The sequence below is a fragment of the Hyla sarda genome, chromosome 10 (genome assembly GCF_029499605.1).
Source record: "Hyla sarda isolate aHylSar1 chromosome 10, aHylSar1.hap1, whole genome shotgun sequence".
NCBI lineage: Eukaryota > Metazoa > Chordata > Amphibia > Anura > Hylidae > Hyla > Hyla sarda.
The window spans coordinates 33,631,680-33,658,574 of record NC_079198.1 but is presented as its reverse complement, the minus strand read 5'-3'; the positions used below and the strand labels follow the sequence as shown (position 1 = coordinate 33,658,574).

General features: G+C 48.5%; 1 protein-coding gene across 2 annotated transcripts in view; it reads left to right on the top strand.

The window, feature by feature from the left end:
• Positions 1–26,895, top strand: part of CXCR5 (C-X-C motif chemokine receptor 5) — a 42,187-nt gene that overhangs the window by 844 nt on the left and 14,448 nt on the right. Inside the window, exon 1 of one of the 2 annotated variants that reach the window (XM_056542630.1) lies at positions 26,098–26,138. The exons of the other annotated variant lie outside the window; for it this stretch is intronic. Within the exon in view, the coding sequence (XP_056398605.1) occupies positions 26,136–26,138 (3 nt within the window). The 5' untranslated portion in view covers positions 26,098–26,135. Of the gene's footprint in view, positions 1–26,097; positions 26,139–26,895 lie in introns of those variants that run through there. 2 annotated transcript variants of the gene reach the window in all.

Sequence of the window (26,895 nt, the reverse complement as noted above, 5' to 3'; positions counted from 1 at the left end):
CTCAAAGCTCCTGGACCACACTTCCACCGCTCCACACTTCTAGCTGCTTCTGACATGACACATCAGAGGAGGACATGCACATTCAGCCAATCACTGGCTGCAGCGGTATCCCTTCTTGACCAGTAATTCGCTGAGCCAGGTCCTGCTCTAATGGGTCATCTAAGAAGCAGCTATAAACGGGGAGCAGAAGATTGGTAGTCGCCAGACTGGGAGCAGTGGTGACTTGGGTGGGTAAGTATCATTTATATTTAGATTTTTAGCAGCTCTCTTTAAAGGGTCACTCCAATGGAAAATATTTTTTTCTTATCAGCTGCTTTATATTACGGAGGATGTTCTTTTCTTTATGAATTTCCTTTCTCTCTGCTGACAACTCTGTCCATTTTAGGAAATGTACCAGAGCAGGATAGGTTTGCTATGGGGATTTGCTCCTACTCTGGACAGTTCCTAAAATGGACAGAGGTGTCAGCAGAGAGAACTGTTGTCAGACAGAAAGGAAATTTAAAAAGAAAAGAACTTCCTCTGGAGCATATAACAGCTTGACAAGTACTGAAAAGATTAAGATTTTTAAATAGAAGTAATTTACAAATCTGTTTAAACTCTGGCACCAGTTGATTTAAAAGAAAATGTTTTCTAGTGGAGTAGACAGTGAAGACAATGAACATAAAGGTGATTAGTATTGATTGTTTCTTCATCAATGGTATGCAACATGTGGCTGTCCAGCTGATGCAATACTACAATTCCCAGGATGCCAAAATTGCCAAAGGAGACCATTGATCCCGGGATGTGGAAATTAAAAAAAAAACTACTTGTCCAAGGGACTAAAATGAAACACAATCTACTTGTCCCTCATGACAATCCACTTGTCCCGATACACAAAATGATTTCAACCAAAATAGTATGTAAATATTGTCTTTCTTAAAAGGTAGACCTAAAAATACTTTAGCCCCTCAAGGACTGGGCCAATTTTCGTTTTTGCCCTATAATAGCCATAACACTTTTATTTTTCCATCTACAGACAAATTGTACTTTGTAATTACACCTTTCATTTTACCATAACATATGCTCTGAAAAAATTTATATATTTGTGAGGTGAAATAGATTAAAAAAAAATGCAATTTTATGAATTCGTTTTTTTTCCTTCTTTTTTCCTTCTTCTGATACTGTTACATACTGCGCTCTGGCCTGAGCGCAGTGTCCCTGTGTCCCCGACCATCGGCAGGGCCGGGATTCGCATCGCGGGACGCGCCCGCATGCGAATCCCAGCCCGTCTCTTACCTCGCTCCGCTCCTTCTGTCCCTCAGCTCCGGCTCGTGCGTCGCAGTCCCTTAGGGCACACGCGCCAGAGCTCTGAAATTTAAAGGGCCAGTACGCCCATAATTAGTGAATACACATGACACCACATTATAACTTGTTTGCACCTCCCACACTTCCCTGCCGGATCTTCAGTGCCTATTGGCTGAGAGAAAGTGTTCCTATTGCCTGTTTTGCCATACCCATGTATCCAGACCTTCCTGCTAAGTTTTTTTTACTACGAACCTTTGCCGCCTGCCTTCTGCTACGTTGACTACGCTACTGCTTCTTCCTTCAGTTCCTTGCCCAGTAACCTGTGTGGTCGAGCCGTGTCAGGGGTAGCGACCTGGGTGTCGCCTGCCAAAGCAAGCCCATCCTGCCTTGCAGCGGGCTCTGGTGAAGACCCTCAGTTTACGCAGAAGATTTTGTTCAGTGATGAGGCAAACTTTTATGTGAATGGTGAAGTTAACAAACAAAACCACCGCTATTGCTCTGAGACTAACCCACATTGGATAGATCCCTCCAAGACTGCTGGAACACAAAAATGTATGGTATGGTGTTGTATATGGGGTACAAACATAGTGGGGGCCATTCTTTATCAATGGAAACTTCAAGGCCACTGGATATGCGAAATTGCTACATGATGATGTGTTTCCCTCTTTATGCACTGAAACTGGCACGTTCCCTGAGTTTTTCCAGCAAGATGGTGCACCACCACATTATGGGTGTCAGGTCCGAGCATTCCTAGATGAACAGTTTCCTGGAAAGTGGATTGGTCGTTATGGGCCAGTTGAATGGCCCCCAAGGTCTCCTGATCTGACTTTTATCTTTGAGGTCATCTGAAGGCAATTGTCCATGCTGTGAAGATACAAGATGTGCAGCACCTGAAACTACAGATACTGGAAGCCTGTGCTAGCATTTATCCTGCGGTGTTGCTATCAGTGTGTGAAGAGTGGGAGAAGAGGGTTGCATTGACAATCCAACACAATGGGCAGCACACTGAACACATTTTATAAGTGGTCAGAAACTTGTAAATAACTCATGAAAGAATAAAGTTACGTTAAAACCAAGCACATCATTGTTTTTCTTGTGAAATTCCCAATAAGTTTGATGTGTCACATGACCCTCTTCCTATTGAAAAAACTAAAGTTGGATTCAAAATGGCCGACTTCAAAATGGCCTCCACGGTCACCACCCATCTTGAAAAGTTTCCCCCCTCACATATACTAATGTGCCACAAACAGGAAGTTAATATCACCAACCATTCCCATTTTATTAAGGTGTATCCATATAAATGGCCCACCCTGTACTTGTACACAGTGAAAATGGTGATGAAGAGAAATTACTATTATGTAAAATAGTAATTCAATTTTACCTGTCAAAAAAGCAAAAACTTTTGACATGTCCTAAGGACATGTCAAAGGATTTTATGGTCAGGGTCTGAGTTTTCAGACCCCAACCAATCACTAGAATGAACTGGGAGAGAAGAATGCTACCATACTCTTCGCTCCCCACTCTTGTCTAAGGGAGTAAGGTGGTCCCATAGGCTCTATAACATATCAACGAGTCTATAAAGTATGCATGAATAAAGATCAATCACACACTTAAATGGGCACTATCAAATGCAAAAACTTTTTAGATGTTGTACATCTTGGCAAAACCTTAACCTTTCTAATATACTTCATAAGAAAATTGTATTTCCTTTTTATAGAAATTATGGTTTATAAAATCATGACTTTGTCCAAGCTGAAGCACAGGTATGGACCAAGTTCATAAGTGAGGGTGGGCTAGCACTGTCTGACAGTACTCCTCTGTGCTCTCTACTGTCTGATAGTACTCCTCTATGCTGTCAGACAGTAGAGAGCACAGAGGAGTACTATCAGATGGGAGAAAGCACATATGAGTGCTATCAGACAGGAGAGAGCACAGAGAAGTGATATCAGACAGGAGAGAGCACTGAGGAGTGCTATCAGACAGGAGAGAGCACAGAGGAGTACTATCAAACAGAAGAGAGCACAGAGGAGTCCTATCAGACAGGAGAGAGCACAGAGGAGTACTATCAGTCAGGAGAAAGCACAGATGAGTGCTATCAGACAGGAGAGAGCACAAAGAAGTGCTCTCAGACAGGAGATAGCACAGAGGAGTCCTATCAGACAGGAGAGAGCACAGAGGAGTACTATCAAACAGAAGAGAGCACAGAGGAGTCCTATCAGACAGGAGAGCGCACAGAGGAGTGCTATCAGACAGGAAAGCGCACAGAGGAGTGCTATCAGACAGGAGAGAGCAAAGAGTAGTGCTATCAGACAGGCGAGAGCATGGAGGAGTGCTATCAGTCAGGAGAGAGCACAGGGGAGTACTATCAGACAAGAGAGCACAGAGGAGTCCTATAAGACAGGAGAGAGCACAGAGGAGTACTATCAGACAGGAGAGAGCACGGATGAGTGCTAACAGACCGGAGAGAGTACGGATGAGTGCTAACAGACAGGAAAGAGCACAGAGGAGTGTTATCAGACAGGAAAGAGCACAGAGGAGTCCTATCAGACAGGAGAGCACACAGTTGAGTACTATCAGACAGGAGAGAGAGCACAGAAGAGTACTATCAGACAGGAGAGAGCACAGAGGAGTCTTATCAGACAGGAGAGAGCACAGAGGAGTGCTATCAGACAGGAGAGAGCACAGAGGAGTGCTATCAGGCAGGAGAGAGCAAAGAGGAGTCCTATCAGACAGAAGAGAGCACAGAGGAGTACTAACAGACAGGAAAGAACACAGTGGAGTGCTATAAGACAGGAGAGAGCACAGAGGAGTCCTATCAGACAGGAGAAAGCACAGAGGAGTGCTATCAGACAGGAGAGAGCACAGAGGAGTCCTATCAGATAGGAGAAAGCACAGAGGAGTACTATCAGACAGGAGAGAGCACAGAGGAGTGCTATCAGACCGGAGAGAGCACAGAGGAGTACTATCAGAGAGAAGAGAGCACAGATTAGTCCTATCAGACAGGAGAGAGCACAGAGGAGTGCTATCAGACAGGAGAGAGCACAGAGGAGTCCTATCAGACAGGAGAGAGCACAGAGGAGTGCTATCAGACAGGAGAGAGCACAGAGGAGTCCTATCAGACAGGAGAGAGCACAGAGGAGTACTATGAGACAGGAGAGAGCACAGAGGAGTGCTAGCCCTCCCTCACTTATTAAACTTTGCCCATGCCTGTTCTTTAGATTGGATAAAGCCATGATTTAAAAAAAAAAAAAGGAAATAATTTTTATGGAGTATATTAGAAAGGTTAATGTTTTGCCAAGATGTACAACATTTAAAACGTTTTTGAATCTGACAGTGCCCATTTAACTATCTTCACTGAAGTTCCTTTAAAACTTCCATTTTTTGTTCGATTCTTTTTTTTTTTTTTTTTGCAGATATTCTCCTTTGCCTTCTGACTTCAATCGGGAAGTCAAAATCTACAGTAAATCTACAATAAATGTATTGTTGCATGTTTTAAACCCATTGATTGTTCTTCCTTTCAGAATCCACAGAAATATATGCATTAAATCCACAAAAAATATGCACCAAAATCCTCATGAGTTGGTGCAATTTTGTTTACTTCAAATATTTAACAAACAACTTGTATACTGCTGGGGCCTTATAAAAAGAAAACAAAACTATACTCACTAGGGATGAGCGAATCGAATCTGACGAATCTGAATTAGTTACGAATTTTAGGAAAAATCGGCGCAATTGGATCGCATGAATCGCTTCATTAAACTCCATTTAGTGCGGTCCAGGCTCCAGGGCATCTAAAATGGCAGATCCACATGTGAGGACATGGGGCAAGGAATCCTGGGAAGGTGGGAACAAGGGTAGGCGGGATGACCCTGAATCACATGCAGCCAGTCAGCAGCAAGTCACCCCTGTGATGCAGGGCCAGATTAAGACTGCCAGGAAAGATGGAGCACTTCATTACGATGACCCCCCCCCCCCCCCCCCCCCCCCCCCCCCCCCCGATAGTCCCCCTTCCCTTCCACTGAGACCTGTTGCGGGCCTGTCAAGTGTAGGAACAGACTGAGACCAAAAATAGACCTGGGTATATTAGACTATGTCCCCCTTTTTTTTTTTTTGGGTGGGTGTCACAGGAGTCATGCCCCCGTTAAAATAAAATGGCTGTATGGTCTAAAATCACTTCAGTTCAAGTCACTCTTTCCAGCTGTTGCAAAGCTACAACACCCATTATGTCTGGAGAGCTTCAGGCATTATAGAAGTTGTAGTATTGTAACAGCTGGAGCCTCAAATTGGGGTACAGTGTCATCCATTATTACTGCAAAACTTAGAAGTGACGAGAGATCTAATGGGACAGTCAGGAGAATACACAAACATAAAGTGACTGACAGGAGACGTCTTCTCTGTTGTCTTTCCTTTTCTTCTTCATCTGGTCCAGACGCCATATCTTCTTCATCTGGCCCAGACGCCATGTCTTCTTCCAGCTCCATCTTCCTCTGTAAAGTTTGACGCCGGGACATCATTGGTTCCTCACTTTGCCAGCCGCTCCTCATCCTCTGTATAAAGACAACAATCATTAAAACCCTTCAAGAGACTGTGCTTCCTAAATATAATACTACCAAACCCTGTGTACCCTGTATATTATACTGCCAAACATCATGCCCTCTAAAAATAATACTACCACACACTGTGTCTTCCGTAGTGTGCACAGAGCAGCAACATCCCATTGAAAACAAGCAAAATTCTGCTGGCGGAAGTTCGTAGTGTGGACGAGCCCTAATTCCCCCAGACCTCTCTGCCCCCCCCCCCCCCCAGACCATTATGTCCTCCTCCAGACTCCTGCTCCCAGAGACTCCTAAGGCTAGGTTTCCCCCTTTTTTTACCTGCAAAAACACAGAAAAACTGCTACTGCTTTTTCCTGTGTTATGGCAATTTTTTGGCATTTTTTTTCTTGTGCTTTTGCCTTCTCTGGAAACTTAGCCTTAGTCCTCCCCTGGTTCTTAAAGGGGTACTCCACCCCTAGACATCTTATCCCCTATCCAAAGGATAGGGGATAAGATGTCTAGGGGTGGAGAACCCCTTTAAGTCCCCCCTCCCCTTCAACACTCCTGGTCCTTCTCCACTATTCCACTTTTCTGCACCCCCTACCCCCCCCCCCCCCTCAGCCCCCCTTCACACTCCTCTACCCCCTTTACCAAACCCACACTTACCTTACCTCACCCTCCACCCCCCAAACAACCTCACTTCAGCCCCCCATGCCCTCCTGGTCCTTCTCCACTACACTTTTCTCCACCAACCCCACCCCCAGTTCCCCCACATTAGGTTGTAGTTCCCCCACATTAGGTTGTAGTTCCCCCACATTAGGTTGTAGTTCCCCCACAGTAGGTTGCAGTTCCCCCGCATTAGGTTGTAGTCCCCCCAAATTAGGTTGGCAGTGTCCCCCACAGACATACAGCCTCCAGCCATATACAGTGTATGGCTGGAGACTATATGTCTGTGTACTGCCCACTTCAGTGCTCCGACCACCGCTCCTCTGGTCCGGGGTCATGATCTACTGCTATGGCCTAGGGGCCATAGCAGTAGGTCCCGGGACCGGAGGAGAGGTGGTCAGAGCACTAAAGATGACGTTTAGGTAACTTACCATGCGTGCATCCTCGTTGCTCCGCTCCTATGGGCGCAACCACGGGACGTCAGTGATGTCCCTGCGTGCGCTACCTCCCGGCGGCCCCTGCGTTTTTAAAGTTATTGCGGGGCCACAGAAAGGTAACCGGGACATCCTTGTGTCCCGAAAAGATCTTTCAGGACACAGGGATGTCCTGCTGAATGTGAGGGGGCAGGGGGAATTACAGTATTTATCTGCGTATAATTCGCACTGGCATATAACACGTACCCTCATTTTCACAGGAAAATTTGAGGGGGGAAAAATAAATGTAAAATAAATGACTATAGCTCTGAACTATATGCCTCATCATCCCCCCAACTTTGATTCCCCTTGATCCTCAGTTTGCTCCCCCCTCCTTCCTCCCCCTTTTATCAGCCTCTGTGCCATATTTAACCCCCCCGTCTCCTTTCCCGTGTTTTCCCCTGCTCATCATTCTCCCCCCCTGCTCATCATTCTCCCCCCTGCTCATCATCCCCCCTGCTCATCATTCTCCCCCCTGCTCATCATTCTCCCCCCCTCCTGCTCATCATCCCCCCCTGCTCATCATTCTCCCCCCTGCTCATCATTCCCCCCTCCTGCTCATCATCCCCCCTACTCATCATTCCCCGCCTGCTCATCATTCCCCCCTCTCCTGATCATCATCCCCCCTACTCATCATCCCCCCCTGCTCATCATTCTCCCCCTCTGCTCATCATTACCCCCCCCAGCTCATCATTACCCCCCCTGCTCATCGTTACCACCCCCCTTCTCCCTGCTCATCATTACCCCCCTGCTCATCATTCTCCCCCCTGCTCATCATTCTCCCCCCCTGCTCATCATTCTCCCCCCGCTCATCATTCTCCCCCCGCTCATCATTCCCCCCTTGCTCATCATTACCCCCTCTGCTCATCATTCTCCTCCCCCTGCTCATTATCCCCCCTGCTCATCATTACCCCCCCTGCTCATCATTCTCCCCACCTGCTCATCATTCCCCCCCTTGCTCATCATTCCCCCCCTGCTCATCATTCCCCGCCTGCTCATCATTACCCCCCCTTGCTGCTCCCCCCTGCTCATCATTCTCCCCCCTGCTCATCATTCCCCCCTTGCTCATCATTCCCCCCCTGCTCATCATTACCCCCCTGCTCATCATTAACCCCCCCTGCTCATCATTACCCCCCCTGCTCATCGTTACCCCCCCCCCTTCTCCCTGCTCATCATTACCCCCCTGCTCATCATTCTCCCCCCTGCTCATCATTCTCCCCCCCTGCTCATCATTCTCCCCCCGCTCATCATTCTCCCCCCGCTCATCATTCCCCCCTTGCTCATCATTACCCCCTCTGCTCATCATTCTCCTCCCCCTGCTCATTATCGCCCCTGCTCATCATTACCCCCCCTGCTCATCATTCTCCCCACCTGCTCATCATTCCCCCCTTGCTCATCATTCCCCCCCTGCTCATCATTCCCCGCCTGCTCATCATTACCCCCCCCCTGCTGCTCCCCCCCTGCTCATCATTCTCCCCCCTGCTCATCATTCCCCCCTTGCTCATCATTCCCCCCCTGCTCATCATTACCCCCCCTGCTCATCATTAACCCCCCCTGCTCATCATTACCCCCCCTGCTCATCGTTACCCCCCCCTTCTCCCTGCTCATCATTACCCCCCTGCTCATCATTCTCCCCCCTGCTCATCATTCTCCCCCCCTGCTCATCATTCTCCCCCCGCTCATCATTCTCCCCCCGCTCATCATTCCCCCCTTGCTCATCATTACCCCCTCTGCTCATCATTCTCCTCCCCCTGCTCATTATCCCCCCTGCTCATCATTACCCCCCTGCTCATCATTCTCCCCACCTGCTCATCATTCCCCCCCTTGCTCATCATTCCCCCCCTGCTCATCATTCCCCGCCTGCTCATCATTACCCCCCCCTGCTGCTCCCCCCCTGCTCATCATTCTCCCCCCTGCTCATCATTCCCCCCTCTCCTGATCATCATCCCCCCTACTCATCATCCCCCCCTGCTCATCATTCTCCCCCTCTGCTCATCATTACCCCCCCAGCTCATCATTACCCCCCTGCTCATCGTTACCCCCCCTTCTCCCTGCTCATCATTACCCCCCTGCTCATCATTCTCCCCCCTGCTCATCATTCTCCCCCCCTGCTCATCATTCTCCCCCCGCTCATCATTCTCCCCCCGCTCATCATTCCCCCCTTGCTCATCATTACCCCCTCTGCTCATCATTCTCCTCCCCCTGCTCATTATCCCCCCTGCTCAGCATTACCCCCCCCTGCTCATCATTCTCCCCACCTGCTCATCATTCCCCCCTTGCTCATCATTCCCCCCCTGCTCATCATTCCCCGCCTGCTCATCATTACCCCCCCCCTGCTGCTCCCCCCCTGCTCATCACTCTCGCCCCTGCTCATCATTCCCCCCTTGCTCATCATTCCCCCCTGCTCATCATTACCCCCCCCTGCTCATCATTAACCCCCCTTGCTCATCATTAACCCCCCTGCTTATCATTAACCCCCTCTGCTCATCATTAACCCCCCTGCTCATCATTAATCCCCCTGCTCATCATTAACCCCCCCTGCTCATCATTAACCCCCCTGCTCATCATTACTCCCCTGCTCATCATTCTCCAGCCTGCTCATCATTCTCCCCCCCTCCTGCTCATCATCCCTCCCTGCTCATCATTCTCCCCCCTGCTCATCATTCCCCCCCTCCTGATCATCATCCCCCCTATTCATCATCCCCCCCTGCTCATCATTCTCCCCCCTGCTCATCATTACCCCCCCCCAGCTCATCATTACCCCCCCTGCTCATCGTTACCCCACCCCTGCTCCCTGCTCATCATTCTCCCCCCTGCTCATCATTCTCCCCCCTGCTCATCATTCTCCCCCCCTGCTCATCATTCTCCCCCCTGCTCATCATTCTCCCCCCGCTCATCATTCTCCCCCCGCTCATCATTACCCCCCTTGCTCATCATTACCCCCTCTGCTCATCATTCTCCTCCCCCTGCTCATTATCCCCCCCTGCTCATCATTACCCCCCCTGCTCATCATTCTCCCCATCTGCTCATCATTCCCCCCCTTGCTCATCATTCCCCCCCTGCTCATCATTCCCCCCCTGCTCATCATTACCCCCCCCCCCTGCTGCTCCCCCTCTGCTCATCATTCTCCCCCCTGCTCATCATTCCCCCCCCTGCTCATCATTCCCCCCTGCTCATCATTACCCCCCCTGCTCATCATTACCCCCCGGCTCATCATTAACCCCTCCTGCTCATCATTAACCCCCCCTGCTCATCATTACCTCCCCTGCTCATCATTACCCCCCCTGCTCATCATTAACCCCCCTGCTCATCATTAACCCCCCCCCCTGCTCATCATTAACCCCCCCTGCTCATCATTAACCCCCCCTGCTCATCATTAACCCCCCTGCTCATCATTAACCCCCCACCTGCTCATCATTAACCCCCCCTGCTCATCATTCCCCCCCGCTCATCATCCCCCCTGCCAATCATTCCCCCCCTGCCAATCATTCCCCCCTGCCAATCATTCCCCCCCCCTGCCAATCATTCCCCCCATCATTGCTCCCCCCTCTTCCTCCTTTTTCTATATTTCATATTTCCTTACCTGGCCGCGCTCGGCAGGCTCAGGTGATGCGTCGGGTCTTGTGGGCTGTGACGAGTGATGTCTCCTGCGGCTCCTCTGCACGGCGTCAGGGACGTCACTCGTCATTTCCTGCAGCACTGGGGTGTAATGTAGAAAACTGTGCCCTGCAGGAAATGATGAGTGACGTCCCTGACGTCGTGCAGAGGAGCCGCAGGAGACGTCACTCATCACAGCCCACAAGACCCGACACATCACCTGAGCCTGCCGAGCGCGGCCAGGTAAGGAAATATGAAATATAGAAAAAGCAGGAGGAGTCCGGGGCGGGCCCACAGGAGCCGCCGCTGGTCACTGTTTTAAAGTGGCTGCGGCCGGGCTATCAGGGGCCCCGATCCGCTACTGAGCAGCCCGCAGGGATGTCCCGAATGTGACGGGGCCCCCTGCGGGCACGGGGCCCGGAGCAGGTGCTCCATGAGCGCCAATGATGATCCGGCCCTGCTGTGATGTCACAGCCCTATATAATCGGCAGACATATTGCGGCCAGTCACTTCAGCCTTTCATTGCAGAGAGATAGATAGGGACAGACAGTGCTGTGTGTTGGCCAGAAAAGCTTTTTTCCAGCAGCGATTCACCTCCTAGTCTCATCAGCGTTCTGTTGTACAGAGGGACAGAGAGCAGTGTGTGTTGCACAGAAAAGCATTTTTACAGCAGGGATTCGCCTCCCAGTCACTAGAGCATTCTATTACAGAGAGGGACAGAGAGCAGTGTGTTGCACAGTGTGTTGCACGGAACAGCAGCGATTCAGGTCAAGCACAAATCCTGCCTAGAAGCACTGATAGAGAAGGGAGTAAGATTGAGAGAGAGTGCAATTTTGGGTGTAGTACACAGCGACTGTGTGCTGCATCACTGGTGTGTACTGCTGGTGTTGTACACAAATACATTTTTAAGCATACTGTATCGCACTGTCCTCCCCTCATAAGTGCATACCACATACGTACATCTAAGTGGTGTACTATTTTGTTCCTGTTAAAGTCTCAAGGGCCTAGATACTGTGAAATGCCAGGCAAAAGTACTCATCAGCTGGTGTTGTACACAAATATTGTTTTAAGCGTAGTGGAGTGTATTGTACTCCCCTCATATACGCACTAAGTATGTCAGGCGGTGAAGTGCCAGGACGTGCACAGAGGAGTGGCAGAGGCCTAAATTCATCAGGCAGAGATCGCAGCAGATAAGAGGCGAGTGGCAGCAGGAGTCGCAGTCGAGAGGCCTGAGCTCCCGGTATCAGCTAGCGGTCGTGTCTCAACCAGCAACCCTTATGAAGTTCTTGAGCCTTTCGGTGTGTACCAAACTGTATGGCAGTGCTGACGTGTTGAGCTGTAGCTACGGTCAGTGACAATACATGTCCTTTACGGCCCACTGGGAGAATGTGGTTCCTGCACAGCCACAACAGCAACTTGGATAGTTCACGCCACTTCCGCCTCCATGCTATCAGGCCGTTAGTCCGTTGACAGTGTGCAACTCCGCCTCCTCATCTTCCACCGTGTCCTCAGCCTCCACTGCACAGACATATCTCAGTGCCCCTCCAGCATGCCATGTGTGCAGGGCACAGTGGTGTCATGCTGTTCTTCACATGGTTTGCCTTAGCAAATGGAGTCACACAGGGGAGGAACTGCTAAAATTAATTCATTAAAAAATTGAATCATGGCTCACTCGAGGAAAACTGGAAATGGGAACCATGGTGACCGACAACGGGAAGAACATCTTGTCGGCACTGCGACAAGGAAGGCTGAGCCATGCCCCCTGCATGGCACACGTGTTCAATCTGGTTGTCAAGCGGTTCCTGAATTGTTCCCTTCATCTGCAAGACATCCTAACAATGAGAAGGAAACTTTGCATGCACTCGTACACCGCAAAGCACACCCTCTTTGAGCTGCAGCTTCAGAACGGCATCCCCCAACATAGTCTGATTTGCGACATTTTCACACGTTGGAATTCCAATCTCCAAATGTTGGACCGTCTATACGGACAGAGAAAAGCCATCACCGATTTTTTGATGATCCCAACTTCAATGACAACTTCAATGTCAACCAGTGGCAGCTCATACGTGACATCTGCCATTTGCTCAGGCCCTTTGAGCAAGCCACATTATTAGTCAGTCGCCAGGAATACGGAATGAACTACGTCATTCCACTGCTTCATTTACTACAACACATGTTGGAAACAATGGCTGGTCAGGGCACTACAGCCCTGTGAGGGCTGAACTGGAGGAGGAGGGGGAGGGGTACAGTGGAGCACAGTTTAGGTTTCGCGAGGTTGGCGGTGTTTCTAGTCTGACAGGAGAGGAGGAGCAGGAGCAGCTAGTGGAGCTAGAGGGTTATGAGGATTGCGAGACAGAGGACCCAGACACATCGTGGCAGTATGCAGTGGAGAGGGAAGCAGCAGGGAGTCCCTCCGAGTCACTTGCACAAATGGCACGATGCATGCTTGCTTGCGCAGTGACCACCGAATTGTCACCATTCGGCAGCGGGATGACTTCAGGCTCTCTACCTTATTGGACCCTCGCTACAGACACAAAATTGGGGTCTTTTTTACACCCACTGAGAGGGAGGACAAACTGACCTACTACAGAGACATCCTGCGTAGTCAGTTGGCCGATGCCTATCTGCGCCATCGTCCATCCTCTCACAGGTCTGACTTGAGGGGCCCTCTGCGCTCACCTTCCACTGCCATGGCTGCTGGGAAGGGGTGGAGTGGCAGGAGCAGTACCAGCTCCATCAGCAGCAGTCTGAGTCTACAGTCGCTGAGGAGTAGCTTTCTTCACCCGCATAGTGAAGAAATTCATCAGCAGCAGGTAGACCTAGAGCAGGATCGGAACCAGCAGGTGATGGCATACCTTGACATGCCCATGCCAACACACCTTGAAGATCCGCTGGACTTCTTGGCAGCCAAACTTGTTTTGTGGCTGCAACTAGAGTTTGCAACAAGAGAATGCCCTGGAAAAGCTGTCCTGCCCGGCCAATAGTGTCAGGATCAGGACTGGCAGGAGCTAGCAGTAGTTGGAGGTGGATCCGCTGTGCCAGAGAGGAGATGACGTGGGCCGTACCAGGGGAACGGAGTCTAAGGAGCTACTGGTTTTCACCAGAGCCCGCCGCAAAGCGGCATGGTCTTGCTGCGGCAGGTAACCCCCAGGTCGTTCCACCCAGTAGCGACTCAACCTCTATGGCTGCTGAGATGAGGCAAGGTACAAGAGGATCAGGCAGAAGTGAGGTCAGACGTAGCAAAAGGTCAGGGCAGGCAGCAACGGTTCTCAGGCGGTAGTCAATAGCAACAGGTTCAGCAACAGGCAGGGAATACACACAAACGCTTTCTCTAGGGCACTAAGGCAACAAAGATCCGGCAGGAAGCTGTGGGAGGAGATGGTACTTATAGGCAGTGCACAGGTGCAGGCCTAATTAAGTCAAAGCAGAACCTTTAACCCTAGATTAACACCTTTGGACCAGGCACCAATCACTAGTGCACTGGCCCTTTAAATTTAAGAGTCTGGGGACGCGCATGCTGAGACCGGGTGACCGGAGCGCTGCCTGGGGACACGCGCTGTGAGCGCACCGAGGTAAGCAGGGTGCCCGGAGCGCTCAGCGTAACAGTACCCCCCCCCCTTAGGTCTCCCCCTCTTTTTGGTACCCAAGAACTTGAGAATGAGACTGCGGTCCAGGATGTTCTCCTCTGGCTCCCAAGATCTCTCCTCAGGACCGCAGCCCTCCCAGTCAACCAGAAAAAATTTCTTTCCCCTGACTGATTTAACGGCCAAGATTTGTTTAACGGAAAAGACATCTGAGGTACCAGAGACTGAGGTAGGAGGAAGATCCTTGGGGGAGTAGCGATTAAATATGGCAGGTTTCAGAAGAGACACATGGAAGCTGTTGGAAATCCGGAGAGATGGAGGGAGATGGAGTTGATAGGACACAGGGTTGATCCTTTTCTTGACCTTGTAAGGACCCAAGTAGCGGGGGCCCAATTTATAACGTGGGATCTTAAAACGTACAAATTTGGTGGACAACCACACCTTGTCTCCTGTGACGAAAACTGGAGGGGCCCGACGTTTCTTGTCGGCGTGGATTTTCATGCGGGCAAAGGCCTGAAGAAGAGAGAGACGTGTCTCTCGCCAAATGGCAGAAAAGTCCCGTACTAATTCGTCCACAGCTGGAACTCCGGAGGAATTAGACAAAGGCAAAGGCGGCAAAGGGTGGCGGCCATACACCACAAAGAAAGGAGACTTAGAAGTGGCAGAAGATTCTTTGTGGTTGTAGGAGAACTCTGCCCACGGAAGGAGATCCACCCAATCATCCTGGCAGGAAGAGACAAAGTGCCATAGATAGTCTCCCAAAATCTGATTGATGCGTTGGACTGAGGGTGGTAAGAAGATGAGAAGTCCAGCTTTATCTTTAGTTGTCCACAGAGGGCTCTCCAGAATTTTGAGACGAACTGAACCCCTCTTTCGGATACAATATGGGTTGGTAGTCCGTGGAGGCAAAAGATGTGGCTAAGGAACTGTCTCGCCAGCTGAGACGCAGAAGGGAGAGAAGACAAGGGAACAAAGTGTGCCATTTTGGAGAAACGGTCCACCACCCAAACAACAGTCTTGCCGTGAGAGGGTGGCAGATCGGTGACAAAGTCCATGGCGATATGAGACCATGGAGTCTCAGGAATTGGGAGAGGGTGGAGCAAACCGTCTCGTTTCAGGCGAGGAGTCTTGTCCCGGGCGCAGACTGCACAAGCTTGGACAAACTCAGTTACGTCCCTCTCCATGGACAGCCACCAATACTGTCTGGAGATGAGAAGAAGGGTCTTCCGGATACCGGGATGTCCGGCCAGCAAGGAAGAATGTCCCCACTTTAGTAGTTTCAGCCGCCGAAGGGGAGATACGTAAGTTTTCCCAAGAGGAAGGCAGCGTAGATCCACAAGAGCCACGGTGACCAAACGCTCAGGCGGGATGATGTGTTGTGGTGTGACCTCGACCCCCGCGACATCAGAGGAACGGGAAAGGGCGTCGGCACGGACGTTCTTACTTGCAGGCCTGAAGTGAATCTGGTAGTTAAACCGGGCAAAAAACAAAGACCAGCGAGCTTGGCGGGGGTTGAGTCTCTGAGCAGATTGAAGATAGGAGAGGTTCTTTTGATCTGTGTAGATATTAATGGGGTGAGGAGCACCTTCCAGTAGGTGCCTCCACTCCTCAAGAGCCAGCTTGATGGCCAAAAGTTCCCTGTCTCCAATGGAGTAATTCCTCTCTGCCGGGGAGAAGGTCTTGGAGAAAAAAAAACACAGGAAACTGTTTTACCTTTAGAGATTTTCTGTGTGAGCACGGCTCCTGCTCCTGCGTCTACCTCCAAGTAGAAAGGTTTTGAGGGATCGGGTCTGGATAGGACTGGAGCAGAGGCAAAGGCAGACTTGAGAGCGCAGAAGGCCTGCTCGGCCTGTGGAGGCCACGACTTGGGATTAACCCCCTTTTTGGTCAAGGCCACGATAGGTGCCACAAGGGTAGAGTAATGAGGGATGAATTGTCTGTAGTAGTTAGTGAAACCTAGAAATCGCTGTATGGCCCGTAGGCCAGAGCGACGAGGCCAGTCCAAGACTGCAGAAAGCTTGTCAGGATCCATTTGAAGACCCTTGGAAGAAATGATGTACCCCAGGAAGGGAAGGCTGGTACGATCAAACTGGCACTTTTCAAATTTAGCGTACAGACGATTCTTCCTCAGACGGGAGAGTACAAGACGGACATGCACACGGTGTTGATCCAGATTAGAGGAAAATATGAGGATGTCGTCCAAGTAAACTACCACACAGGTGTAGAGCAGGTCTCTGAAAATGTCATTAACGAAGTCTTGGAAGACGGCAGGTGCATTGCAGAGTCCGAAGGGCATGACCAGATACTCAAAATGACCATCTCGGGTATTAAAAGCGGTCTTCCATTCGTCACCCTCTCGAATCCGAATAAGATTGTAGGCCCCTCTAAGATCCAACTTAGTCAACTTAGTGAAGAACTTGGCGCCTTGTAGACGGTCAAAGAGTTCAGCAATCAGGGGAAGAGGGTAACGGTTCTTGATGGTAATGCTGTTAAGTCCCCGATAATCAATGCACGGCCGAAGTGTGCCGTCTTTCTTGCTAACAAAACTTTCTTGCTAACAAAAAAGAATCCAGCTCCGGCTGGAGAGGAGGATTTCCTGATAAACCCTCTCTGTATATTCTCCTGAATGTATTCAGACATGGCGAGAGTCTCTGGAGGAGAAAGAGGGTAGATTCTTCCCCTAGGCGGAGTGGTACCAGGCTGCAAATCAATGGGGCAGTCATATGGCCTGTGTGGAGGCAACACCTCTGCTTGTTTCTTACAGAAAACGTCCGCAAAGTCCATATATGGTTCAGGCAGGCCTGGAGGAGAAGAGACAACAGGTGCTAACTTGGCTTGAACCGGCTTGAAACATCTGCCGAAACAAGAAGAACCCCAACTTCGGACCTCTCCAGAGGACCAATCCAGAATGGGACAATGGCACTGGAGCCAAGGCAGTCCTAAAAGAAGTTCAGAGGTGCAGTGAGGTAACACATAGAACTCCAATTTCTCAGAATGCAGGACTCCAATATCCATCTGGAGGGGCTCAGTACGAAACTGCACAGTGCCGTCAAGTCTCTCTCCATTGACAGTAGAGATGAAGAAGGACTTTTGCAGATGAACCACAGGGATGTTGTACTTGATGAACAGCGAGGCGTCTATGAAGTTACCGGCGGAGCCGGAATCCAGAAGGGCAGTGGCAGCAAAGGATGTCTTGGAAGATACTGAAATCCGCACGGATACAGTAAGCCGTGGAGAGGTGGTATTCACACCTAGCAACGCCTCTCCAACGTTAACTAGAGTGCGCGCGTTTCCCTGGCGTGGTGGACGGAGAGAACAGTCTTTTACTAGCTCTGTACTAGCACAGTACAAACAGAGGTTCTCGTTTCTGCGGCGGTTCCTCTTTTGAGTGGTCAGGCGAGACCGATCCACCTGCATGGCTTCCTCGGCGGGAGGCCCAGTAGAGGGTTGCGGTGGATGCAGAAGGACAGGAGCCAAACGAGGATAGCGTCTGGGGTAAACACTTCCCTTTTCTGAAGAAGTTCCTCACGTCTCTCAGCGAAACGCAAATCAATCCTGGTGGCCAAGTGGATGAGGTCACCCAGGGAGGTAGGCATTTCTCGTACGGCTAAGACATCCTTTATATCGCTGGATAAGCCTTTCTTGAACGTGCCACAGAGCGCCTCATTATTCCAGGAGAGTTCAGAAGCAAGGGTACGGAAACGGATGGCGTAGTCGCCCACTGAAGAACTCCCCTGGGTCAAGTTCAGTAATGCAGTCTCTGCAGAGGAAACCCGGGCTGGCTCCTCAAAGACACTCCGGAATTCCCGGAAGAAACTCTGAACACTTGCAGTGGCAGGATCGTTGCGGTCCCAAAGCGGTGTAGCCCAGGCCAGGGCCTTCCCAGAAAGCAGGCTGACTACAAACGCCCCCTTGGCACGCTCAGAGGAAAACTGGTCGTCCAACATCTCAAGATGGAGGGAGCATTGCGACAAAAATCTGCGGTACAGCTTGGGATCACCGTCATACTTGGCTGGCATGGACAAGCGGATTCTGGAGCTGGAGATGGCAGCTGGCAGTGGTGGTGAAGCAGGTGCAGGCGGAGGTGTCGGTTGCTGCTGAGCTGGCAGGAGTTGCTGAAACATGGCGGTCAACTGAGCCAGCTGTTGACCTTGCTGGGTAATCTGCTGCGACTGCTGGGCCACATTGGACGTGAGATCCGAGAGGCAAGGTAGAGGCACCTCAGCGGGATCCATGGCCGGATCTTACTGTCAGGATCCGGACTGGCAGGAGCTAGCAGTAGCTGGAGGTGGATCCGCTGTGCCAGAGAAGAGATGACGTGGGCCGTACCAGGGGAACGGAGTCTAAGGAGTTACTGGTTTTCACCAGAGCCCGCCGCAAAGCGGGATGGTCTTGCTGCGGCAGGTAACCCCCAGGTCGTTCCACCCAATAGCGACTCAACCTCTCTGGCTGCTGAGATGAGGCAAGGTACAAGAGGATCAGGCAGAGGCGAGGTCAGACGTAGCAAAAGGTCAGGGCAGGCAGCAACGGTTCTCAGACGGTAGTCAATAGCAACAGGTTCAGCAACAGGCAGGGAATACACACAAACGCTTTCTCTAGGGCACTAAGGCAACAAAGATCCGGCAGGAAGCTGTGGGAGGAGATGGTACATATGGGCAGTGCACAGGTGCAGGCCTAATTAAGTCAAAGCAGAACCTTTAACCCTAGATTAACCACTTTGGACCAGGCATCAATCACTGGTGCACTGGCCCTTTAAATTTAAGAGTCCGGGGACACGCATGCCGAGACCGGGTGACCGGAGCGCTGCCTGGGGACACATGCTGTGAGCGCACCGAGGTAAGCAGGGTGCCTGGAGCGCTCAGCGTAACAAGTAGTGTGCCATGAGAGCGGGTTTTTAGTGCGGCGGGGGCCATAGTAACCCCAAGGAGAACTCGTCTGTCCACAAAAAATCTTTAGAGACTAACCTTTGTGAAGATGAATCAGGTATGGATCAGCCAGGATTTCCACCCACTTATGGAAAGGAACAACGTATGGTCCATTGTAACAGCTTGGGGTAAAAACTTCTCCTGTAAGGCCCTACTCTTGCAATATTAATTCCCTTCTTTGCAAGTGTTACTCACTCTAAAAAGGGAGGCCCCACACAGTTACCTCTCCCTATTTCCCCATACAAACACTGCCATTTCCCAGGGTTTTTAGGTGGAAATAGAGAGAGTTTTCTGTGTGGGGCCACCCTTTTTAGGGTGAGTAACACTTGCCAAGAAGGGAATTAATAGGACGAGAGTAGGGCCTTGCAGGGAAAGTTTTTACCTCCACTTGCAAAAATGGACACTACGTTGTTCCCTTCCACCTTTTTGAGGGAAGTGTTACTTGTCTTAAAAAGGGCAGCCCTACACAGGAACCAATCCCTATTTCCATCTAAAAAACTCTGGGAAATTGCAGTGTTTGTAGGTGGAAATAGGGAGAGGTTACCGTGTGGGGCCACCCTTTTTAGGGCGAGTAACACTGGCCAAGAAGGGAATTAATAATGCGAGAGTAGGGCCTTACAGGGAAAGTATTTACCCCAATAGTTACAATGGTCCATGCGTTGTTTCCGTCCACCTTTTAGAGGTCTTGGCATCACATCAATACTTGGTGGTGTAGGTGGCACATGGTGTTTTTTGCACACCTTTCCTTTTGTTTGATTTAAAAAAAAACTTTGGGTCCATATATTTTATCCTAAGCATATTATTAAAAGTAAAGTTTTACGTAATGCATATCCTCAATACTTATGCACACTGACCGTTTTCTTCTGCCTACCTGCCTCAGCTACAATTCTGATCCTGCCACCTGCCTGATGCCACACATCTGATGCCAAGTTATCCTTTGTTCACCCACCTTCGTCACCGGGTACTGGTATTGCCACCCATTGCACCACTCTGTCACCAGGTCACTTTCAGGATTACTGATGCTGCTGCTGCCACCTCCAGGCTGACTCAGTCTGCCACCATATGTTCTCCTCATGCTGATCCCAGCTCCAAGCTGTCTCATACTGCCACAGTTTGTTCTCCTCATGCCGTCGCCATCTCCACGCTGTGTCATTCAGCCACTATGTGGTCTCCTCATGCTGCCACAAACTCCAGGCTGTGTCATTCAGCCACTATATGGTCTCCTCATTCTTCCACCACCTCCAGGCTGTGTCATTCAGCCATTATATGTTCTCTGCATGCGGCCGCCACCTCCATGCTATGTCATTCAGCCACTATATGGTCTTCTCATGCTTCCGCCACCTCCACGCTGTGTCATTCAGCCACTATATGTTCTCCTCATGCTGCTGGCACCTCCATGCCGTGTCATTCAGCCACTATATGTTCTCCTCATGCTGCCGCCAACTCCAGGCTGTGTCATTCAGCCACTATATGGTCTCCACATGCTGCCGCAACCTCCAAGCTGTGTCATTCAGACACTCTGTGTATGTTCTCCTTATGTTGCTGCCACCTCCACGCTGTGTCATTCAGCCACTATACGGTCTCCTCATGATGCCGCAAACTCCAGGCTGTGTCATTTAGCCACTATATGCTGCCACCAACTCCAGGCTGTGTCATTCAGCCACTATGTGGTCTCCTCATGCTGCTGCCAACTCCAGGGTGTGTCATTCAGCCACTATGTTGTCCCCTCATGCTGCTACCACCTCCACACTGTTTCATTCAGCCACTATATGTTCTCTTCATGCTGCCACAAACTCCAGGCTGTGTCATTCAGCCACTATTTGCTGCCGCCAACTCCAGGCTGTGTCATTCAGCCACTATATGCTGCTGCCAACTCCAGGCTGTGTCATTCAGACACTATGTGGTCTCCTCACGCTGCCGCCACCTCCAGGCTTTGTCATTCAGACACTATATGGTCTCCTCATGGTGCCACCACCTTCAGGCTGTGTCATTCAGCCACTATATGATCTCCTCATGCTTCTGCCACCTCCAGGCTGTGTTATTCAGCCACTATATGTTCTCCTCATGCTTCCACCACCTCCATGCTGTGTCATTCAGCCACTATATGTTCTCCTCATACTGATGACACCTCCAGGTTCTGTCATTGTGCCGCTCTGTGACAGTGATTCTAATAGTGACGCCTCTGATCTGCATGTCATACTGAATAACAGTATTATTTCACTAACCCAGCACACACCCTATGCGTGTTACAGCAAGGCAAAGTGTTCTACACCCCTATTGAGGCTCTCTGTAGGCCATAAATAGCCGTTTTTAATCGGCCAAATCGAATTTTTCAAAAATTCGCTCATCTCTAATACTCACCTATCCCCAGTCATCCCACTGGTCCCTTGCAGCTTTCGTTTAGCTCCTACTGGCCCCTTGATGCTCCTTTCTTCTTCCTGTCCGGTGAAGGACCTGCCCATCCAGGCAATCACTAGCTGCAGCAGTGTCCCAGAAGGAGCCAAATGAGACCAGCAGGGGGACCATGGGTAAGTAAGTAAAGTTTGTTTTCTATTGTTCTCAGGCCCAAGCAGTATGTACATTTTTTTAAATGCCAGAATACTCATTATAGTTGATACGATATACTTTGGGAAATCCTCAGAGATCAGGTGTAATCTGTGGGTGAGTCCTCCAGAGTGAGAAATGTTCTTTGTCACCCCTCTTATAAATGAGGGTTATGATCCTCCTCTTTTAATACAGAATTCCCTAATAGATTATTTTAAACCCTTTTCCAAAACCAGGCAACTCCCTTCAATTTAATATATATAAATACACTGCTCAAAAAAATAAAGGGAACAAAATAAAGATAACACATCCTAGATCTGAATAAATTAACTAATCGTACGAAATACTTTCCTCTTTACATAGCTGAATGTGCTGACAACAAAATTACAACCCATCGAGGTCTTGATATGGAGTTACACTCAAAATCAAAATGGAAAACCACACTACAGGCTGATCCAACTTTGAGATAATGTCCCTAAACAAGTCAAAATGAGGCTCAGTTGTGTGTGGCCTCCACGTGCCCATATATGACCTCCCTACAATGCCTGGGCATGCTCCTGATGAGGTGGTGGATGGTCTCCTGAGGGATGTCCTCCCAGACCTGGACTAAAGCATCCGCCAACTCCTGGACAGTCTGTGGTGCAATGTGGCATTGGTGGATGGAGCGAGACATGATGTCCCAGATGTGCTCAATTGAATTCAGGTCTGGGGAACAGGCAGGCCAGTCCATAGCATCAATGCCTTCGTCTTGCAGGAACTGCTGACACACTCCAGCCACACTCCAGCCTGCTCTGCATTGGCTTGCATTAGGAGGAACCCAGGGCCAACCGCATCAGCATATGGTTTCAAAAGTGGGTCTGAGGATCTCAGTACCTAATGGCAGTCAGGTTACCTCTGGCAAGCACATGGAGGGCTGTGCGGCCCCCCCAAAAAATGCCACCCCATACCATTACAGACCCACCGCCAAACAGGTCATGCTGGAGGATGTTCTAGGCAGCAGAACATTCTCCACGATGTCTCCAGACTCTGTCACCTCTGTCACATGTGCTCATTGTGAACCTGCTTTCATCTTTGAAGAGCACAGGGCGCCACTGTCGAATTTGCTAATCTTGGTGTTCTCTGGCAAATACCAAACATCCTGCACGGTGTTGGGCTGTAAGCACAACCCCCACCTGTGGATGTCAGGCCCTCATACCACCCTAATGGAGTCTGTTTCTGACCATTTGAGTGGACACTTGCACATTTGTGGCCTGCTGGAGGTCATTTTGCAGGGCTCTGGCAGGGCTCCTCCTGCTCCTCCTTGCACAAAGGTGGAGGTAGCGGTCCTGCTGCTGGGTTGTTGCCCTCCTCTGGCCTCCTTTATGACTCCTGATGAACTGGCCTGTCTCCTGATAGCTCCTCCATGCTCTGGACACTACGTTGACAGACACAGCAAACCTTCTTGCCACAGCTCGCATTGATATGCCATCCTGGATGAGCTGCACTACCTGAGCCACTACTGTGGGTTGTAGACTCCGTCTCATGCTACCACTAGAGTGAAAGCACCACCAGCATTCAAAAGTGACCAAAACATCAGCCAGAAAGCATAGGAACTGAGAAGTGGTCACCACCTGAAGAACCACTCCCTTATTGGGGGTGTCTTGCTATTTGCCTATAATTTCCACCTGTTGTCTGTTCAATTTGCACAACAGCATGAGAAATTGATTGTCAATCAGTGTTGCTTCCTGAGTGGACAGTGTGGTTTCACAAAAGTGTGATTGACTTGGAGTTACAGTGCATTGTTTAAGTGTTCCCTTTATTTATTTTTTTGAGCAGTGTAGTATAAGTGAAATGTTTAAAGGGTTACTCTGGTGGAATTTATTTTATTTTATTTTTTTTTAAATCAAACGGTGCCAGAAAGTTAAACATATTTGTAAATTAATTCTATTTAAAAATATTAATCTTTCCAGTTCTTATCAGCTATTGTATGCTACAGAGGAAGTACTTATCTTTTTGCTTTTCTTTTCTGTCTGACCACAGTGCTCTCTGCTGACACCTCTGTCCATGTCAGGAACTGTTCATGAGGATTTGTTCCTGCTCTGGAAAATTCCTCATATGGACAGAGGTGTCAGCAGAAAGCACTGTGGTCAGACAGAAAATAAATTCAAAAAGAAAAGAACTTCCTCTGGAGTAGTGAAAGAATTAAGATTTTTAAATAGAAATCATTTACAAATCTGTTTAACTTTCTGGCACCAAAACAAACAAAAAAAAATTCCACTGGAGTACCCCTTTAACAGTAATATAATAGGTAACCTGCTGATGCAGGAAAACTTTCATTTTAAGAACGTGTGATAAGTTGGTACTTCTATAGGTGTATGGAGAAGTAATGAACCCTGCAACTGTAATAAACAAATATGTAGATATAGGCTTCACTTGAAAACAGAAGTCACATTACAAGAATGATGATTCTGTGAGCACTGTGTAAAAGCTAATAGATACATATCATTCAGGAAGCTTCTTTATTGCGTGTTAAATTATACTAGGTTGTAAATTGAATGTTTGTAAACTGTGCAGCTGCAAAATGTGGATTAGTGAGCTGCAACAGTTTCACAGTGTGCACATCATTGACTATAATAGTATCCTATATTATTCATCTGAAAGGTCAAACATGGTAAAGTAGTCAAGCTGTCACAGTTGTCAAAGGGTTTGTTTTGATGCATGAGAAGGGAATTAGTGTTAATTCTGGTGGACTATTTAATTTTAGCTTTAGTCATAGTATTTTTATTTAAATTCAGTTTTAGTTCTAGTTGTATTTTAATCATCTGCCTAAAGAGTAACTTTCAGATCCAAAAAAAAAAAAGAATTTGTTAATCAGTACCTAATCTTGACCACATGCATCTAATTTTTTGCCTCCATCACCTATAGCTATATAATAGCTGAGTACCCGGCGTTGCCCGATTTTTCCTTCCGAATCCTTGTTGTGGAGGAAAATCAACAGAGGAAGCTTTAGATTTCATATCCCGTCCTCATATATTGTTGTCATATCCCAATCCCATATCCCGTCCTTATATCCTGACCTCATATCCCAACCTCCTATCCCGATCTCCTATCCCGTCCTCATATCCCAACCCCATATCCCATCCTTATATCCTGACCTCATATCCCGACTTCCTATCCCGACCTCATATCCCATCATCCTATCCCGTCCTCCTATATCGACCTCCTATCACGACCCGTAATATGTGTACCAGGTATTGAAATATCTCCAGCCGTATGGAAGTCATGTGGGAACATACATTTCCCATTGATTTGCATGAAACTTTAAACAAAAACCCTGCCCCTCTATACGAACTCCTCATTTGCATTGTCCCACAGAGTAATAGTGCCCACTTTGTGCCCCCATAGTAGTTACAACTCTGTGCACCCATATAGCAGTTAGGCCCCCATATTGTAATTAGGTCCCCTCTGTGCTCCCATGTGGTAGATAAATCCCCCACACTGTCCCTTTAAAGTAATAAGGACCCCCACACTGTTCATATATAATAGTTACACTCTTCCTTTACAGTACATAAGTCCCCCATTGTCCCTATATTGAATTTATGTTCCCCAGTGTCCCTATATAATAGGTATGTCCACCATACTGTCCCTTTATCATAGTTATGTCCCCCCACACTGTCCCTAACAATTTCATCTCCTGCACTGTCCCTATAGAACAATTATATCTCCCACACTGACCCTATAGAACAATTATGTCCTCCACACTGTCCCTATAGAACAATTTCGTCCCCCACACTGTCCCTATAGAACAATTTCGTCCCCCACACTGTCCCTATATAAGAATGATGTCCCCACACTGTCCTTATAGAAAAAGGATGTCTCCTTTACTGTTATTATATATGAATTATGTCCCCATACTTTCCCTATATAATAATTTTGTCCCACACTGTCCCTATATAACTATATTGTCCCCCATACATGTATTATGATTTTTGTCATAATTTTCGTACAGGAAAAGGGTTCTTTGTTTCCTTAACGGAAATTAAAAACTCTTTATCACAAAAATTATGACTAAAATATTTAGTCAACAAAATGGGCATCCAGTAAAGAGTCTACTGAAATAGTTGTTAAAAGGGTTGCAAACAAACATAAATAACTTCTGGTAATTGAAAATGAAAAATTGGTGAAGGAAAAAATATTTGAACCCTCTGCTTATTTTGTACGTTTGCCCACTGACAACAAAAATGACCAGTCTATAATTTTAATAGTAGGTTTATCTAAACAGTGAGAGACAAAATAACAACAACCATAAAAAAACAGAAAAACACATTTCAAATAGTTTATAAATTAATTTGCATTTATTTCAGTAAAAGGGAGTACTCCTAATTTCAGTTTGTTACCTGTATAAAAGAAACCTGTCCACAGAAGCAATCACTCAATCAAATTCCATACTCTCCATGGCCAAGACCAATGAGCTGTCCAAGGATGTCAGGGACAAGATTGTAGACATACACAACACTGGAATGGGCTACAAGGCCATTGCTAAGCAGCATGGTGAGAAGTTTACAACAGTTGGTGAGATTAATTTCAAACAGAAAATCATTGTCAGTCTCCCTCTTCTTGCATGATCCTAACTCGAGGTATTTCAATGATCATAAGAATGATGAGGAATCTGCCCAGAACTATGCAGAAGGATCATGTCAATGTTCTCAAGGCAGCTGGGACCATAGTAACCAAGAAAACAATTGGTAACACAATGCTGTGAAGGACTGATAACCTGCAGTGCCCGCAAGGTCCCCCTGCTCAAAACAGGATGTGTATAATCCGATTTGAAGTTTGCCAATGAATATCTGAATGATTCAGAGGAGAACTGGGTTAAAGTGTTGTGGTCAGAAGAGACCAAAATCAAGCACTTTGGCATCTGAACTTGCCATGTTTGGAGAAAGAGGAATATAGCCTATGACCCCCTAAAACACCATCCCCATAATTAAACATAGAGGTGGAAACATTATACTTTGGGGGTGTTTTTCTGCTTAGGGAACAGGACAACTTTCCCACATCAAAGAGACCCAGCTTTATCAAGGTATAGGACACTAACATTAGTGTCCTATACCTTGATAAAGCTGGGTCTCTCCAGCGAAACGTCGGGGGGATGCTAGGGAGTAACTAATTTTAACAAGCAATATTAGGATTTGGTAGATAAAATAGAGGAAGCTATATGTGATGTGGACCGTTATAATTGGAGAGAGGATAAAATTGGAGTCTTAGGACCCAGAATAATGGAATGAAGAGTCCCTAACATAAAAGCCTG